At 42.7% G+C, this 17,137-nt stretch overlaps 1 protein-coding gene across 1 annotated transcript in view; it reads right to left on the reverse strand.

Annotated features, from left to right (window-relative positions):
• TUBGCP3 (tubulin gamma complex component 3) overlaps positions 1-13,249 on the reverse strand; it is a 161,076-nt gene extending 147,827 nt beyond the window's left edge. The window contains exons 1-2 of the mRNA XM_083168687.1: positions 13,043-13,249; positions 6,667-6,774 (exon numbers count right to left, since the gene is read on the reverse strand). Of these exons, the coding sequence (XP_083024813.1) occupies positions 6,667-6,774; positions 13,043-13,118 (184 nt within the window). The 5' untranslated portion in view covers positions 13,119-13,249. The remainder of the gene's footprint in view (positions 1-6,666; positions 6,775-13,042) is intronic.
• Between the last annotated feature and the right edge of the window lie 3,888 nt (positions 13,250-17,137).

Raw genomic sequence — 17,137 nt, forward strand, 5'->3', positions numbered from 1 at the left:
TGCGAGTGCTCCCTACACCTTGGGGCCCCTCATAGCCTTGGGGCCCAGTATGGGGGTACCCTTTGTACCCCCCTGTTGCCGGGCCTGCTTGCACCACACTTAAAAACCTAGGATAGACAGTTTCTTCCAGAAACATGTACACATGTCTACCATCATACAGACAAGCAGGCATGCAGGTTTTAAAATATAAACACTAACAGTTAAATCCAAGAAGCTGTTCCATCAAGTCCTTCTAAGCTCTTCTAGCTATAGAGAAGAATCTTCACTCAATAGGAAAGGTTCAGAAGTGTGGAGCATGAGTTCCGCATGCTTTGTGACGACAACAAAAATCAACGAGCCACAATCTCCGCTGGTTTGCTTGCTCGTCAACGTTCAATTCATGGACACAAGGAACGATTTCTTTACCGAATAGTTACTGGCGACGAAAAATGGTGCCTGTACATCAATATGAACCAGCGTAAGGAATGGCTTAGCCAAGGTAAACAAACGACCCCGCGCATGAAACAAGATCTTCATCCGCGTAAAAAGATGTTGTGCGTATGGTGGGAGAGCTTGGTTGAATGAATTTTTCGAGTCTACACCAGGTGATTTCTACCAACGAGGTATTGAAAACCTTACTGAACGTTGGAAATAAGTTGTAAACTACAAGGGAGAATACATTTATAAGTATTGGTGCTCCGAATTGTGCGTTGCGTGCCATACAGTGAAGCATATGAAAAGCATGCTTTTTAACGGTCACTTAATGTGTTCGATTTGCGGTTACGTGAGGCACTGCATGCATTGGTCTTTATACTTACAGTAGAGAAGTCATTAATTATAATTTTCGGAGTCGGTGCATTGTTTGCCGACTGTTTGGATGCTCAAATATTTTGGCACTTTTGGGTATTTGGACGTTGACAGATTCAGGTCATTTGGCCACGTTCATACAAATCAGGTTTTCAGACGAGTTCAGGCAAGCTTGGGTGCTTATGCACTTGAACGAACCCAGAGTTGTAGCACTTTTACATATTTGGGCGTTCAGATGGGTTTGGACGCTTTTGCGCACTCTGGCGAGCTAGGGTGCATATGTGCATGTTCAGGTGCGCTTGACGATAGATAGATAGATAGATAGATAGATAGATAGATAGATAAAGATAGGATAGAGATGACGGTTCGGCACTCACCATGAAATAATGCAAAGTCTGCGTGCCCTTGTAGAATAAAACAGCATGCAGGATACCAAACCGAAGTCATAGCCTCTACAGCTCGTTTTGGGGTCACTACCCATTTCTTGTATCCCTCTTGAGAAAGGGGTAATGACCCCAAAACGAGCCGTAGAGGCTATGATACAATAAAGGATTATCTATTTACTGCACTGCCTGACTTCGGTTTGGTATCCTGCATGCTATATATAGAGTGACCATCAGAGGGTTGTTTTAGCGCGGGTACCACCTATTACTTTTATCCTCCTATGCTTTTTATAGCATGCAATGGTTGAGTGAGCAATCCCTCAGCACCAGGCTCCACTAGCAGGGGGTGTAACGCCACAGCCAGGGGACACACTTGACCCATGGCCAAAGCATTACGCACCCTAACTAGTCAGCTCAGGCTGGGACTTCTTGGGGAGGTGGGGACCCCTGGGCGGTGGATGCAGGGTTGATAGCTTGTGAAGTAAGCAATATTGTCCGTTACAGGGGAACTACAGGTCCTAGCAAGCCTGCCTCGCATGCTGGTATTTAGAGATCCACACCTGTGCCCATTAAGGGTCCACTTGTACCTATAATCCTCCTGCAAAGGCAATAGTAAAATAACCACAAAAACACCTTTTGTTTCAATAGAACTGCACTGCTTCCATCAGGAAATTAGACACCCTCTTTGTACTATATGTTTTTCACAAAAAGGGCTGGCTGGCCAACGAGCAAACAAACTGATTCATATGGTCATTCAGCAAGCTTATCTCCCCTCTACCATTGTCAATAAATGCACATTCTACCAGATCGGTAGGTCCATCATGGACGGCATGCCGCGGGGCGTCCGCTGAACAACTGTGCAAGGCTGCAACGTGGTCATCTGTTCATACATTTACAAAGTTCTATGCATTTGACACGTTCGCCTCCCAGGATGCTTCCTTAGGTCGTCGGGTCCTTCTGACACCTAAGGCGGGTAACCTCCCTTGAGTACTGCTTTTGGACTTCCCTAATGTCACCCTGTGGGACCATGGAACCCGAAGAAGAAAACGAGAGTTATGGTGGACATACCTTAGGTTAACTATTTCTTCGAGGTTCATGGTACCCACAGGGCACCCATCCTTAATTAAGCCTGAGGTATACATACCAATTGTGACTTCCACAACCTTAGTCCGTTCCTCCTTCAATCTGTGTGTGAGTAAGTGCACTGGCATGCTCTTGTCTATCTTCTTCCTTCTCAGCTTCCTGCTATTGGCTGGCTAAAAAAAACTGATGAGCTAGGCATGGAAGAGCGGTTATATGGGAGACAAGACGTGCATCCTGGGAAGCCTGTGAGCTTCACTGATTGGTGCCACGGTCCTGTGAAAAGCCTACAACCTCCAATGTCACCCTGTGGGACCATGGAACCCGAAGAAGAAATCAATTTTACAGGCAGTCTTTCTTGCCACTTAGCACTATCCTGCCACTGGCATCCAATTGCCAAAATCATACTGTGCTTACTTTACTACATTAAGCAAAGATAGATAGAAAGGTAGGCAGAGTCCACTGGGTTACACCATGCATTTCTGGACATTATTATATACGTGCCCAGCCAGAAAGCGGGCAATAGCTGGAAGAATAAACTACCAAGACTTCTCCGCCAGCCTACTTCTCAGTGCCACCCAGCAAGCAAAGTTTTCTGGAGAGAACAATGGAGAGAGAGTCCAAACATTTAGCACCCTTGGCTTAACCTAAAATGTATCTGGCTGAAATTAATCCCCAAGGTCTTGTGTGCTCCCCTCTCTTCTTAAAAGACATGCCTTATGCAGCACACGAGCCCATGCACATAACTTATTTTCCAAGGATTGTAACCAACCCTACCTCACTCATCTATACCATAAACTCTGCTTCAAATTTACTTTATCTTTTGCTCATTTTGTTGTTGTTTTTTTCTGAAATTTGACCTCTCAGACAGTCTTTTTGCAACACAGATATGAAAACTTATATCTAAAAATAATAGAGATCTTACTGTAGTTTCGTGAAGTGGAATAATGGAAAAAAATAAAATGAATACCCTTCTTTTGGCTGAACCAGCTAAATTAAATGGAGGGGGTGGTTTACATATAGAAAAAGGTGTGGAGCAAGTAAAATAAAAAATACAATATTTTCTAGATAAAACATGAGATGTATTCAAATTTATATTTAAACAAGTCTGTGGATTTTTGTTCTTAAAAACTTAAGCCCCGTACCAAGGAAGCAACTGCAGCCTTGTGCTGGGTAAGGTACTTAAGCACATATAGCTGCACACAGTGCAATGCACCCACGATGCGGTCTGCTGAGCGATCTGTGCAGAGCAGGCTTTTGCCTATGCTTACATGCAAAACCCTGCGATCTAAGCAGGACAGACAGTGCATGTACCATCTCTTAGGGCGATAGCAACGCACAGGACCGTGCATCACCATTGCTGGGGGCATACACAAGGAGCAATCCGTGCTTTATTTCTAAGTGATCTAGTCAGATCACTTAGAAATAGGGCTTACATCTCCCTGCAGGTATGTCCCATTACACATTCTCATTTATTTTAATTTTTTTATAGACTTCCAAACATTGTCACAGCAACATTATTGTCAAAGATATTGAAGACGACTAAAATGGTATGTGCACGTATGCATTTTATCAAACCATAAATGCATGATAACAAAGGATTTTTGTAGAAGAGGAGTTAAGAAGCCTTGCCTACTGGTAAAAGCCCAGGTGGTAATTGCTATACAGTTTTGTATTATAAGACGTTTCGTTCAACCATTTAGCATGGATCCTATCTGCCTTTAACTCCAGATTAGGTTCTCTCCTCAGTCTGTTGAAGCTTTTGTCACGGTTATACATAAAGTGGGTAAGGACCCGACCCTATGCTGCAACTGAAGACCTATCTCCCTCATGAACAATGGTGTCAAAATTAAACTCATTGTGAACAGACTCAAGACTCTTCTTCCTGCTTTAATCCACTTTGATCAGGTGTGCTTTGTCCCAGGCCTTGAGGTGAGGGACACCAAAGTAATCAATTGAATTCATGTTGCTTCAACTAAGCATGTAGACCTATACCCTCTAGATGTTTTTTGCAGGGCGCTGCGCCTTGCCCATTTTTTTTTCACTTGTTAATGCGCCCTGCCCCATCTGTCACCCTGACAGCGGTGGGGATGGGATGAGTCTAGAAGAGCTGAGATGGCAGACTGAGGTGAGCGGGCTGTTAGAACGACGGGATGCGGCTGGAAAAGAGGACATGCTGCTAAACTCAGTGTCTAAGCTCTTCGCGCTGTATCCCGCCACCTAACACAGCGCTCACCTCTACTGACAATGGCGTGTCAGCTTTTCCATGTGCCCCCTTCCTCTGCCACCCTGCCATAAGTTGTATGCTATGGGGGTGGGTGCCCTAAAAAAAATCCTAGAGTTAACACTAGACCTCGCTTCCGCCACGATGCGCTCTACCACCACAGACATTTGGGTGGGAGTAATCTACCACACTTCTTTACATATTTTGAGGAGATATCCATCAGCAGAGTTATTGAATGGACTAGACCGCACTCTGCTAAACAGTGGGTTACCCTTCATAGTTACGGACTTACATACTGTTCATTCTAGCACCCGCTATCTTTAAAAATTAATGCAGTTCCTCTTCCCTGCCTGGGGTGTCGCCTTCTGCTGTGGTGTTTCTAGCACAGGTCTGGTTTGCATATCGGTGCTGATATACAGACCACACGGTGCTAGAAGCACTACAGCAGCCAGCAACACCCCAGGCAGGGAACAGGAACTGCATTGGTTTTCAAAGATAGCAGGTGCTAGAATGAACACTAATACAGTACACCTTGGAGTGTCATCCTGGCTTAGGGTCCTTCTCTTAGTTACGCACACCAACGCGGGTCCGACACTGGTACTTTGGAAATCTCTATGACAAAAAACTTTTTTTTATTACTTCTCCACTTTCTTCACTGACCCACTCTTTCCCAAATTGGATTTTCTCCCTTGGATGACTCCCTCTCCTTCTCATTTGGGGACACAGACTGGGGTGATAGGCATTGGCCAGCTGGTATCTCATTCTATTTGGCAATATCTCCCTATTAAACATTTATCAAAAATACAACCTCACGGGACTCCCTCAACTTTTGAATCCCTATGTCAGGTTAGGTTCCATCCAACAGGTTATAAACTTGTTATAGAAGATATTTTCAACATTATCTCGAGTCACTTCAAATTGGGAGAAAGTTCAAAGTATTTAGTCGAGTCCCAAGGACTGGGATAAGATTTGTCAAGTTACTATGTCTTCCTCTGCTAGCTGTTCGATAGTGGAGACAGTTTAAGGTACTGGCTCGATGGTACAGATGTTCATCATTACTGGCTAAGATGTATCCAGGGGTACTCACTTCTTGGGTCAGATATAACTCGGCTGTTGGCTCCCCCTTTAATATCTGGTGGAAGGTGCAGCACTTTGTTCCTTTTGGAACTTAAGATTTCTCTGACCAAAGAAATAATGGGTCAGGATGTTAGCACAGAACCAGTGTCTAGGCTTCTTAATAAGATTGATGGTCCTATATAAAAATTGAAATAAAAAAAAATAAAAAATCACATCTGAAGCACTTAAACAGTGCCACTAAGGCTGTCCTTTCAGTTCATTTGAGATCCACAACTCTCCCTTCAATAGTGGAATGGTTCAGAAGATTCGAGTTTTATATGACCATGGATGACTTGACACTCCGGATCTTCTAATTACAGAAAATGTAGTTCTATCTGGACACCTCCTCGACAAATATTCTCCTTCATACTCACGTTACACTAGGTGAATTAGTTTATTCAGGACTGAATTTGGCCTTCATTTGTTTTCCAAACTCTTCCCTTTCCCACCCATCTCTCATCTAAAGCTGTGTACACACACTTAGATTTTTCCCTGTTTTTGATTCGATTTTGCTTATAGAAGCAAAATCGAATCCACAGCTAATGGTTTTTAGGACACTTTCGATCTGCATTTGATTCGATGCGCGCTCCCGTTTTCTCAAAATCAAATAGAAAAATCTACTGTGCAGCCAAGGAAATCGCAAATTCGATCAAGTAAATCGAATGAGTACATTGCGCCTACATTGTGAAATCGAAATGAATGCAAAAGTACAGATCTAATGCCAAATCGAATGGGATGATCTAATGCCAGATCTAATAGAAAATCGAATCGAACATCAAATGTAAAGCAAATCTAAGCGTGTGTACAGGGCTTTAGTTTAATATTTTTAAAAATCACCTGGAGCAGAGGGGCAATTGTGTGCTTGTGTCTATTTAGATCTTAAAAAAAAAATTTTAATAAAAAAAAAAAAAAAAAAAAAATGTATGCTTACATGATTCTTAAATTGCAATATACAAAAAATAAAGATTGATGTAGGATTGCCACTTTAAATTTATGCTAGTTTTTAAGTAAACATTCATCAAACATGGCCTGAAATATAATTTGGCAACTGCTCTTAAAAGATTAAGAAGTACCTACATTCTTTTTTTATTTTTTCAGCGACAAGAAATTCATCTCGTTCCACAGTTGGAGCAAAATTGCTGCCTATTACACGAACTGCATACTGGAACTGCTGGGCTACATCCGCTAAAAGGGGAGAAGAAAAAAAAAAAGTTACTCACACATGCTCAGGACAATTTAAACAACTGCTCCCCCTCCCACCCCCCAAAAAAACAAAAGTGAGATTCTGCACGACTCAAAATACAAATTGAATTAGAGCATCTGACCCATTATTTCCATTAAGTGCTAAATGCAAATTATGACCAAAGCCAAAGCACCTGAAGCAGCTTCTGATTCCATACTGTCCCACCAGATTACTGCGATCTGTAGATGAAGGACTTATCCAGTATCTCCCAGGAATGGCCACATAATAGTACCAATTCACATTACACCACACACTGTTATGCCCAGTACATAGTATACTAGTGTTCATTCAAGCACCCTGCTCCTTGTAAAATCCTTGCAGTTCCTCCTTCCTGCCTGGGGTGTCGCTGTCTGCTGTGGTACATCAAGAATAGTCTGGTTTGTATATCAATGTTGATACAAACCAGACTGTTGTAGAAATAAACACCGCAGACAGTGACAGCCCAGGCAGGAACGAGGAACTGCAAGGATTTTTCAAGCAGGGTGCTAGAATGAAGACTTATATGACATAAGTGCTGCTTACCTTCATGCTCGTTGCCCAAATGGTCACTTCGTGAGCGTTGCCCAGGGGACTGGAAAAGCGGACATGCCACTCAGCAGAGTAGGTGAGCAGCGTATCAGCTCTTCCAGCCACATCCAGTCCCCTCACCTCTTCTGCTGAGTGCAGGTGTCAACTGTTACAGCAGCATCCTGTCCAATCCAATCCCGTCCCCCTGCTTTCAACAGCGGACTGCACTAATGCTGGCCACACATCAGACCAACTTTCCTCCAACCAGTTGCTTGGATGGAATAAAAATATGGTACTGGATGGGAGCAAATGTAATATTTACTTCAGCAATTTGCTTCCAAAATCTGGGAAAGGACAAAAACTGTCGCTCAGACACGGTACTTTAGTTGAACCTGTTTGATTTAAACAATTTGACTGAATGTTTTTGTCCATTTTCCTGGGTTTGTGAGCACATTTCTTATTGTCCTTTGCTCCCATCCAGTACCATATTTTTATTCCATCCAAGCAACTAGTTGGATGGTTGGAGGAAAGTTATTCTGATGTGTGGCCAGCATTACACAGCATGGCGGGGGGTGGTGGAAGAGCGCACAGTGAAACCTGCTCAAAAAGGCAGGCCGCACGGCTTTAGAAGTAATAAAAATGGGCAGGGTGTGGCAACCTGTAAAACAAGCCACTTGCAATTGGCTCACGGATGGCTCACTGCTGCAGCACAGTATCCTAGGGGACCCCTTCAGTTCAGCCCTTCTGGCTCCCAGTGACAAATTTAGAGTAAAATATGCGCTTTAGGAAACCCTGATGTATAACCTAAACAGACTAATGTACTAATTTAAAAGGCACCTTTGTATAAGCATAGATATTCTTAAAACCTGGAATGTTAACCAAGTTTTTTAAAATAGGAATGGTACAGTAGGTACTACAGTAGCAGTATTTTGTTTGATATGTCTCGACTGACACAGTACCTATTAATATTACCATTCCATTCGATGGATAACCTCTGGGATTATGCATAATGCACAGAATTGTCTCATTAAGATGTGGTGGCAATGTGGGCAGTACGCATATTCCAAGAGACAGACACCTTGATTAATAACAATAGGAAATGTTTATTATTTTATGTTGGGACACATTTTATTGTACCTCTTTCACATTGCACCTAATTACCGGGTTCATGCTGATTCGACCCAGTAATTGGTGCAATGTGAAAGGGGTTACCAGTTACCGCAAACAGAGTGACCCGTTTCCCATTCACACTATACACTTGGAGCAGCTGTAAGCACTGCCTCCTCCCCTGCCCTTTCTTCCACGCCCCAAATGAAATCAGCAAACCGGCAATATTGCCAGTTTACTGATGAGATGTTAGCAGACCACACATGCAGGGTCGCATCAGGACTGAACTGTTTCAAAGTCCTGATGCGACCCTGCATTTGCAGTCTGAACACGGTATTACTCATGGACACAGCATTGTTCTGTATGTTTTGTTATACTGTATGAGCACATTTATGCCTGTAAACAAAAAAGTTTCAAGAGAAAATTGCTGCATTCAAAAAAAAAAAACTTGGACTGTTGGGGTACCTTGAGGACAGTGTTTGGAAAGCACTGCTCATGCTCATGGTGCTTAGTCCAGTTTTATCTTCATAAGTAATGCATAGTGAGCAATTTTACACCAGCTCTACTTAGCTGCCTCGTTGTGCATCTGGTATATTCAATAATTAGGCATTTTCCTCTGAATTACTCTGTGGCTAATTGAATCTTTTCCATTGTGTTATTGGTCATTACTATAGAGCTGTGGTTAACAAACTCGGTCCTCAGGGAACCCCAACAGTGCACATTTTACAGGTCTCTCCTCAAACATTTATAAGTAAAATAATTAGCACCACTTGTGGCCCTTTTAAAATGAGTAGGTAAGTGATGAACACATCTGTGCACATGATAGGCGACCTTGAAAATGTGAGCTGTTAGGGGTCCTTGAATGCAGAGTTTAGGAACTGCTGCTAAACATTATTTGGCACCAAGATTTTATAGTACTTGCATGCACTCTGTACATGTGTTAAACAAAAAGGAAACCTCTTAATAAAACCATTTGCAAAATAATACCTATTATGCAGTTTTCTTCAGAAAAAGAGCTCTTGCCGAAACAGCATTAAGACATAGCTTAACAAAATTCTGTAAGGCTTTATTTCTTGTGAAATGTATATTATTCATGACATTTAAAGTCTGTGCACTTCGATTCCACATTGCATTGCAATTCAATACAAAGCAATATGAGCAGACAATAAGACAGAACTACTTGTACATTGAATAGTGGTGACATTAGATACACTGTTAATAAATAATGCAGAATTGCATATCAATGTGCCAAAAGGAAACAATTCTGCCCTTTTATTGGTTGTAGCATGTGTTAAGTACACAAGTAAAACATCACAGCTAAACAGAAGGGTACTGGTGTATTATTACGTTACCCGTTACGTAGTTAGCGTAGCTGTGTGGTCAAATTCGTTGTAGTGTTCCCGCGGCCAGCGAAGTCAGCGTATCTGTCAGATTCGGCGTAGTGTTCTGGCGCCCAGCGTAGTCAGTCAGCGTTACGTACTCAGTCAATGAAGTGACTGCGTAATGGCTGCAGAACCAGTCACAATGTTTAACTTGCCGCAGACAGAGGAGGAGTCACTGTTTTTTTTCCAGCAGCACCATTTGCTGCCACTGACACTAACCTGTATTAATGGACACCCACTTATTGTAATTTGTTAATTTGCAGTAGTTACTGCACCCAGAAAAATTGAATTGATACATTGGGCGTCCATTAATTATCACAACTTATAACTGAAATCCCCCAGGGAGTTATTTTTTTTCCCCAGTTTAGGGATCTAATCAAGCAGCTATTAATAATATACAGGCTACCAAGTAAGGCAATTGTCACATCCACATGATATAATACAGTGGGTTATCCAGCTGCTGATGCTAATTTACTGTACTGCAAAAACAGGCCATTAGAATGATCGATCTATTCAATTTAGGCCAGTTCATAACGTACAGTAAATGGTCCATTTCCGGATAATAACAAATGGGACGGAGTACGTTCATGGTCGCATACGTTATCATGCAAAACAGGTCTCTGGGGGCTGCTTATTGGGGGCATTACCTGCAGTTAATCGTATATCCCACATAGCACTTTTGTAGTGTAATTATCAAAATTGTGACTGTCCACATTCAAAACATTGAAATGACTACATACTGTAAAACAGACATATGGCGAGTATGACTGGGATGGATTGCCTCAATTTTCCATTCTGCCCACTTAGCCATTCCTGGGGATTTCAGTAATACACGATGTGCCACCAGCATCAGAAGTATAACTTGCGCACCATAGAGGTGCAAGGGAGAAACTGCGTAGCCAGCACTGTAACCAGATATGTGCGCAGCTGCGTTTTGCCGCAATGTGCACAACATATATAACTGAATCCCACACCACCTTGTGGGAACAGGTGGGAGACCAAGGAATGTAATGCAGTAACTTAAGAAGGTGGCCAGATATAAGGGATATATCAGTTAAGTGCTGTTATTTTAACCATTTCCTTAGCATCAAACCATTTCTCATAACCTTCTGTTTATGCTCTCTTCTATCCCTAATGTGTCACCCAAGTTTGTCTGCCCCATCCCTTTAGACTGTAAGCTCTCTCGAGCAGGGCCCTCTCTCCTCATGTGCTTTTCTAACCGCTGCTGCAACAGTCTTTTATTTACCATGTGTTTGTCCTAACTTGCACTTGTACTATCAATCACTACTTTGATTTTTTTTTGGCTCATCTGTGTATTGTCAGGCGCTGCAGAACCCTTGTGGCGCTTTATAAATAAACATTATCATCATTATCTTGCTTTAACCATAATTTTTCACACATTTTTAATGACAAGCAGTGTTGACCACCTTCAGCAGACAGCCAGGCTCCTTGTTGGCTATGCGCAGCATAATGTCAGGTTCACGTTGTGCAGCACAAACCAGCAGCACTACCCACCTACACCACAAGAGAGGATTGCAAGTCACTATGGACCCTGAGATTGGCAGTGGTCATTCACTAACTGAATCCCAGGAGCATGTTTTTATCCCAAATCTGGCAGGGAATTGTCCTCATTAGCGAGAACTCTGCAGGTAACACCTGCCAATATGTGAGGGGGGGGGGGTTGATTAGCAGAAGTCCACTTTGCCATATTATACCATCTGTGGACTGAATATTTTGAAAAACAAATTCAATATTTTGAGAAATTCTCTCAATATTTTCAGATACTAAGTCAATATTTTGAGATAGTTTCTCGATATTTGGGGATACACAGTTGCAAAAATTGGCTTCCATACTGTTTAGTGCTTTATGTCCACTTTACCTAATGCCATCTCTGATAAGGGACTATGTAAAAACCGGACCTGGACATAAAAAATCTGCAGTCCAGAGCTTGTAGTGTTCAGTCCGGGGGGTGTCTTGTCCGGGGGGATAACTGTGATAGCTTTCATCAGGGACATGGGAAGGGGAGATTACAGCCTCCCTGTGTGGTCCGGACCATTCCGGTTTTGCGACATGCCCGGACCATACGGGGAGGCTTTATACTCCCCCCTCCTCCTCCTCCTCCTCCTCTCCCTGGTGAGAGCGGTCACGTGAAGCCCCCTCCAGACAGGACACCATCCAGACCAGACACTACAAGCTCCGGACTGCAGAATTTGATATCTGGTCTGGCAGTCTGGGGTCTTGTCTGGGTACGGTTTTTACCCATAGCACTCTGATAAATACCCCCTTTAGGATGTTTTGAGAACGTATATTTAAGAAACACTGAACTGACGGCTAGATTGCAAATATCAGAATGCAGTGACAGCTCTCTGATTTCATGGGGAGAACAGGATGCACATGCTGGAACCACTGACAGTTCTGTGGTCTGAGGAGTAGCCTGCACAACCTGCCACACAGAAATCTATCGTTAGATGGCTAGGTAACAAAACAAGTGTGCTATGGTTCAGTCCTACTCTAGTTAAAAATATAACCGTAGCAATTAGCATGCCATATCGGTAGTGGAAGGTATATGAACATGTACAAATAAATCAAAATAGGCATGCGAGCTACTGAAAGTCATGAAAAACAAAGCATTGGCAGGGTTATGGACTATACAGTAGTAAACACATCACATAACTGAGAAATGGCCAGACTGGTTAGTGTAACATTGATCTGTGTGTGTGTGTGCCATTGTAGACAGGACACACAATGAAACATCTAATGTAAGAGGGCAATACAGTTTCAGTTGCTATAGAAACCATTTGTAACAGCATTTTTTTTAACAGCCTAGAAAATTAAAGTAAACATTTGGTTGCTATGAGCAACACCACCTTTTCTGTGTTTAAATGTTAACTAAAGTTTCATCAAATGTCTATAAAGACATAAAGGAGATGTATAGACTGTACATACACTAACGTGACACCTGTCACATGTAAGAGGTGTATGTGATGCATGTACCCCTGTGTGATGAGTGCGTAGGACAGGACGCAGCCCTGTGCGTGATATGGAGCCTGCAGACCCAGCAATACCAACTCGCATAATGCACCGGCCCTCAGGCTATAGAACGACGACGCGCGGTGCCTAGAGACCCCAATGCCGGTGTGCAACCCGCAGCCGGGTGCCACAGACACAGGACGAGGCGGCGGCTGGCTGAATGGAAGCGTGCGGCCCGCATTACCTTCCCCCTTGCCGAGTATCCGGCAGCAGAGGTTCTGCAGCAAGACGTTCGGAGACTTCTGGTCCGGCGCCGCCATGCTGAGAGTGTGCGGTCTGCGCGACGCTCCGTCAGCTCCTGTCAGCAGTCAGCCGTTAACGGTCACCCAGCGGCGCCATTTTAACAGAACGCGCCGAAAGCCGCCGTCAGTTCCCACAATGCTCTGCTCTGCTCTGTGCTGCTGCTGCTGCTGCTGCTGCTGCTGCTGCTGCTGCTGCTGCTGCTGCTGCTGCTGGAGTGATAGCGGCGCCGCACTCTGAGCTCAGTAGTGTCCGCAACTCCGCATGTGTGTGTACTGTGTAACTGCTGCTCTGCCCCTTGGTCTATTACACACACAGACACCTTCCAGAGTTCGGCTTTCCAGTTTGCATTTTATTATAGCCAATCTTTCATTTCATGTATCACAATAGTTAAAAGGCAGTGCTGAGTGTATGTTGTCATGAAACCACAGTACTGGCAGTTACTAGTAGTAACTTATTTGTGAAGGAAATCTTACAATTGCATAGCAAAGAAGAATCAAAATGATTAAGTGAAACACTGTATTACATACTTGCCTGCATGACACTCTCCTTGTGGTGATGGCAAATCATACATTACCAGGGAAGTCCAGGAACAGAGCATTTTGGGCCAGATGTATGAAGGGTCGTTATGGGGGAGAAGGGGTATCAGCGCACGTTATGTGCACTGATACTGAAGGGTTAATCAGCCATCTTGTTTCTCTGTCTTATAGTTTCTGTTCCTGCTTATCTCAAGTAGTTATGTTCTGGCTTGTTTCCAGTACTCGCTTGCTATCCCGTACTTTGTAACTTTCCTCAGAAACCGTACATTCTGTGATTTCTCATGCTACACACTCCCCTACAAGGCGACGTATAAGCCAACAGATGCTGTTATTCCCCTACCTCTGCACCAAATATTAACCAATCATGTAACTGAACCAGCGCCGTATGTTATGTATAAATATGTTGTTTTGTCATAATTAAATCAGAGTTACACCTTGCATACGTGGTCTCTGTTATTGATCTGTATATACGGGGTTAACTCTCACGGAATTCTAAGAAGTAATCACATTGAGGTCAAAGGGTAATTATAGATGAGGACGAACCCCGATAACTAAGTAAGTATTGGGCAATTCTCCTTCAAGCTGGGGGCTCGGCCACCGGGATCGAAGTCTATTATTACATACCTGTCACCAGACCCAGAGTCTGCTCTGAAATTAATGTAAGATCATAGACATATTTCGACCTGAACCTGTGACTCTACTCTCGGAGAGTATCAGAGATCACGTAGTAAAGTCTTGAACTTTTATTTTATATACACAGACTGATCTGGGATCAGATTGCCGTACTTGGAGTACGAGGAGACTGGGAGTCTATAAACTAATTCATAGTACCTCAATTTGATCACTTAAAACCTTTTCATGGCCATTCCTTACTGTCACTTTTATAAAATATAAGTTTTATATTATAATATCATTGTGTGGGTGGTAAGTTTACGCACAATTGATATCTGTTTTAATTTTGTGCCGTGCGGTTGGTAAGTTCACGCACAATAACTCTATTGTCTCATTGATTACTGTATGCCAACAGACTTGCGGACTTATGTTCTCCCCTTCGGAGTAACGCAACGTGAGGCTTCATATACAGTTTTCACATTATAACCACTGGACTCTATCCACTGTCACATAGACAGTCTGTGGTTCCACTAACAAATCATATATAAATAACAATTTATGAGATGTCTAAAGTGAATATATGATTCTATAAGTGTTTGGATAAAGACTAACCCTCACAGTCTGCTGCAACAGGTCTTACCTGCCTCTCTGTGACGACGCCCCTGGTCCATACACTTTGAATCTTTTCACGCTCTCATATTACATGTCAGATTATGAATGTCCACCGATAGGAAATTGCAATAGTTGCCAAAGTAGTTTAATATTGTGGTATAAGAATCCAGAATATTATCCAATATTGGTATCTGTCAACGAACAAAGGACAAGATTTAAATCCACAATTAAAACATTCTCTAATGGCATTGTGTATGAGGCAGTCCTCATAGTAGGTTGTCACTTACGCACAGAAATCACCAGTAGATATATTGATCAACTCTATCCTTCCTTCGTGACAGATCTACCAATCAATCTTTTCACCTATCCCATTATTTGCCCGAAATCTATTGAACAAATAAAACAATTACCAGAAAGTAGCCAGATTCTAAACCTCATAGATCTTAGTGAAGATTATAGTTATCAACAACAAATCAAAAAGTGGAAAACATTCACACGGAATCATAATAGAACTGTACACAAATATGGGATCAAAACAAAGTAAAATGACTGTAGTCTACCCACCTCCACTACCCAGTGAAACATGTAAAGATTACGTGGCACGTAATTCACCTACCAATTACTTTTTAATTGACCCTTGGGTAGATAATTTAGCGGGGTGGACCGAAAATTGTGGAAGTGAAGATGCCTTTCCCAGAGATGGTGGAAATTACCCATACTACATGGAAATGGTAAAAGGTTTATGTCTTGGAGATAAACAAGCCTGGCCATGGTATGATGCAGACCCATCTTGGGACATGAAATACATGTCTGCTGGAGGCGAGCAATGGCTTACCATTGCTCCCTTCTGGCATGACACCACAATTACAAAGAAACAAAGACAAATAAGACAAATATCAAAATCATTACATCAAAAAGAAGAAAAAAGAATTAAGAAAGTAGTTAAAATACTATCTCCACCCCCCTACAGTCCGGTATATCCCTCACTCACAGACACAGACCTGTTAGCCATAGGTCACCACACCTTATATCCTAGTGCACCTAACATCCCTGGCGCACCACCCGCGCCGGAAAGACACCCACCGGACCAAGTGCCCCCTCCTATTGATGGTCACCCTGATAGACCACGGAGGGCATCAACTTCCAGTGGTGACTCTGAGCCAGCCACTGATGATAAATACAAATTTCCCGTTAAAAAACCCACTTCACAGGAAATAGAAGAATACATTCTAGAATTACAAGAAAGAGCAAAAGAATTAAAAGAATTAGAACAAAGGGAAACTAGAGTATCTGCCGATGGTTCCATAATTGACCAGAGCTCCCTAACAAAACCCAGAGTTACTAGAAAAGGCACCAACCTGGAAACCTCAGGTGATGCGCAATCAGACACAGAAGATTCTGCCTCTGGTGGCGCCGCCTGTTCCACGTTTGTGGGTCCCTTCATGACCATCGGAGAACAACTCTTAATAAAAGCCATGGACATTGAGGAATTAAATAAAATTATCAAACACTGCCCTAAACCTCATGTCAGCCCCACAGGCACCATAGCTTATTTAAAGAAGGCTTGTTCAGGCCGCAAATACACACATGATGACATTGTTCTAATCATTGAAAATGTCACAGATCACAATAGAAATTGGAACTGGAACAATGTCGCCACTATAGGTGAGTGTCCCGGAAAAATGAATACCAAGGATTATCCTCTAAATAATCCTGAAGGAATCAAAACCCTGTGGACCCAGATATCCACAGAAATGATCAGAGTATTTAAAACCAAATCCTCATTGCCCATTGCAGTGGCTTGTAAACAAAAATCCACTGAATCAGTTACTGAGTTTTGGAAAAGATTTAGAAAATGTTGGTCTGAGGAAGCAGGTCTCGACCCTGAAGGGATGGACACACTCCTCATATCCACATTTATTAACAATTTACATCCATCCATAGTTGTCACTGTCAAACAGAGTGTTTCCACTTGGACCTCTGATAAAATCCCACAATTCAGTGATCATTTGTATGAGAAAGAATCAGCTGGTTGTTTTGACATGAAGAAAACTGCAGTTTCCTCTACTCACAACTTCCAGAACAATAGTAAGGGTCCGCCCAATAGACAAAATAGGGGACCCCCACAAAGTAACAGGAGACCTTTTAGGCCTCCACAGAACCAAACCTTTCGTGCACCACCATACAACAGGGATTACAACAACACTGGCGCAGCTCATAAACAGACTACTTGTTTCAACTGTGGCCAGAACACACACTGGGCTAGAGATTGCCCT

The sequence above is a fragment of the Crinia signifera genome, chromosome 2 (genome assembly GCF_055691185.1).
Source record: "Crinia signifera chromosome 2, ASM5569118v1, whole genome shotgun sequence".
Lineage (NCBI taxonomy): Eukaryota > Metazoa > Chordata > Amphibia > Anura > Myobatrachidae > Crinia > Crinia signifera.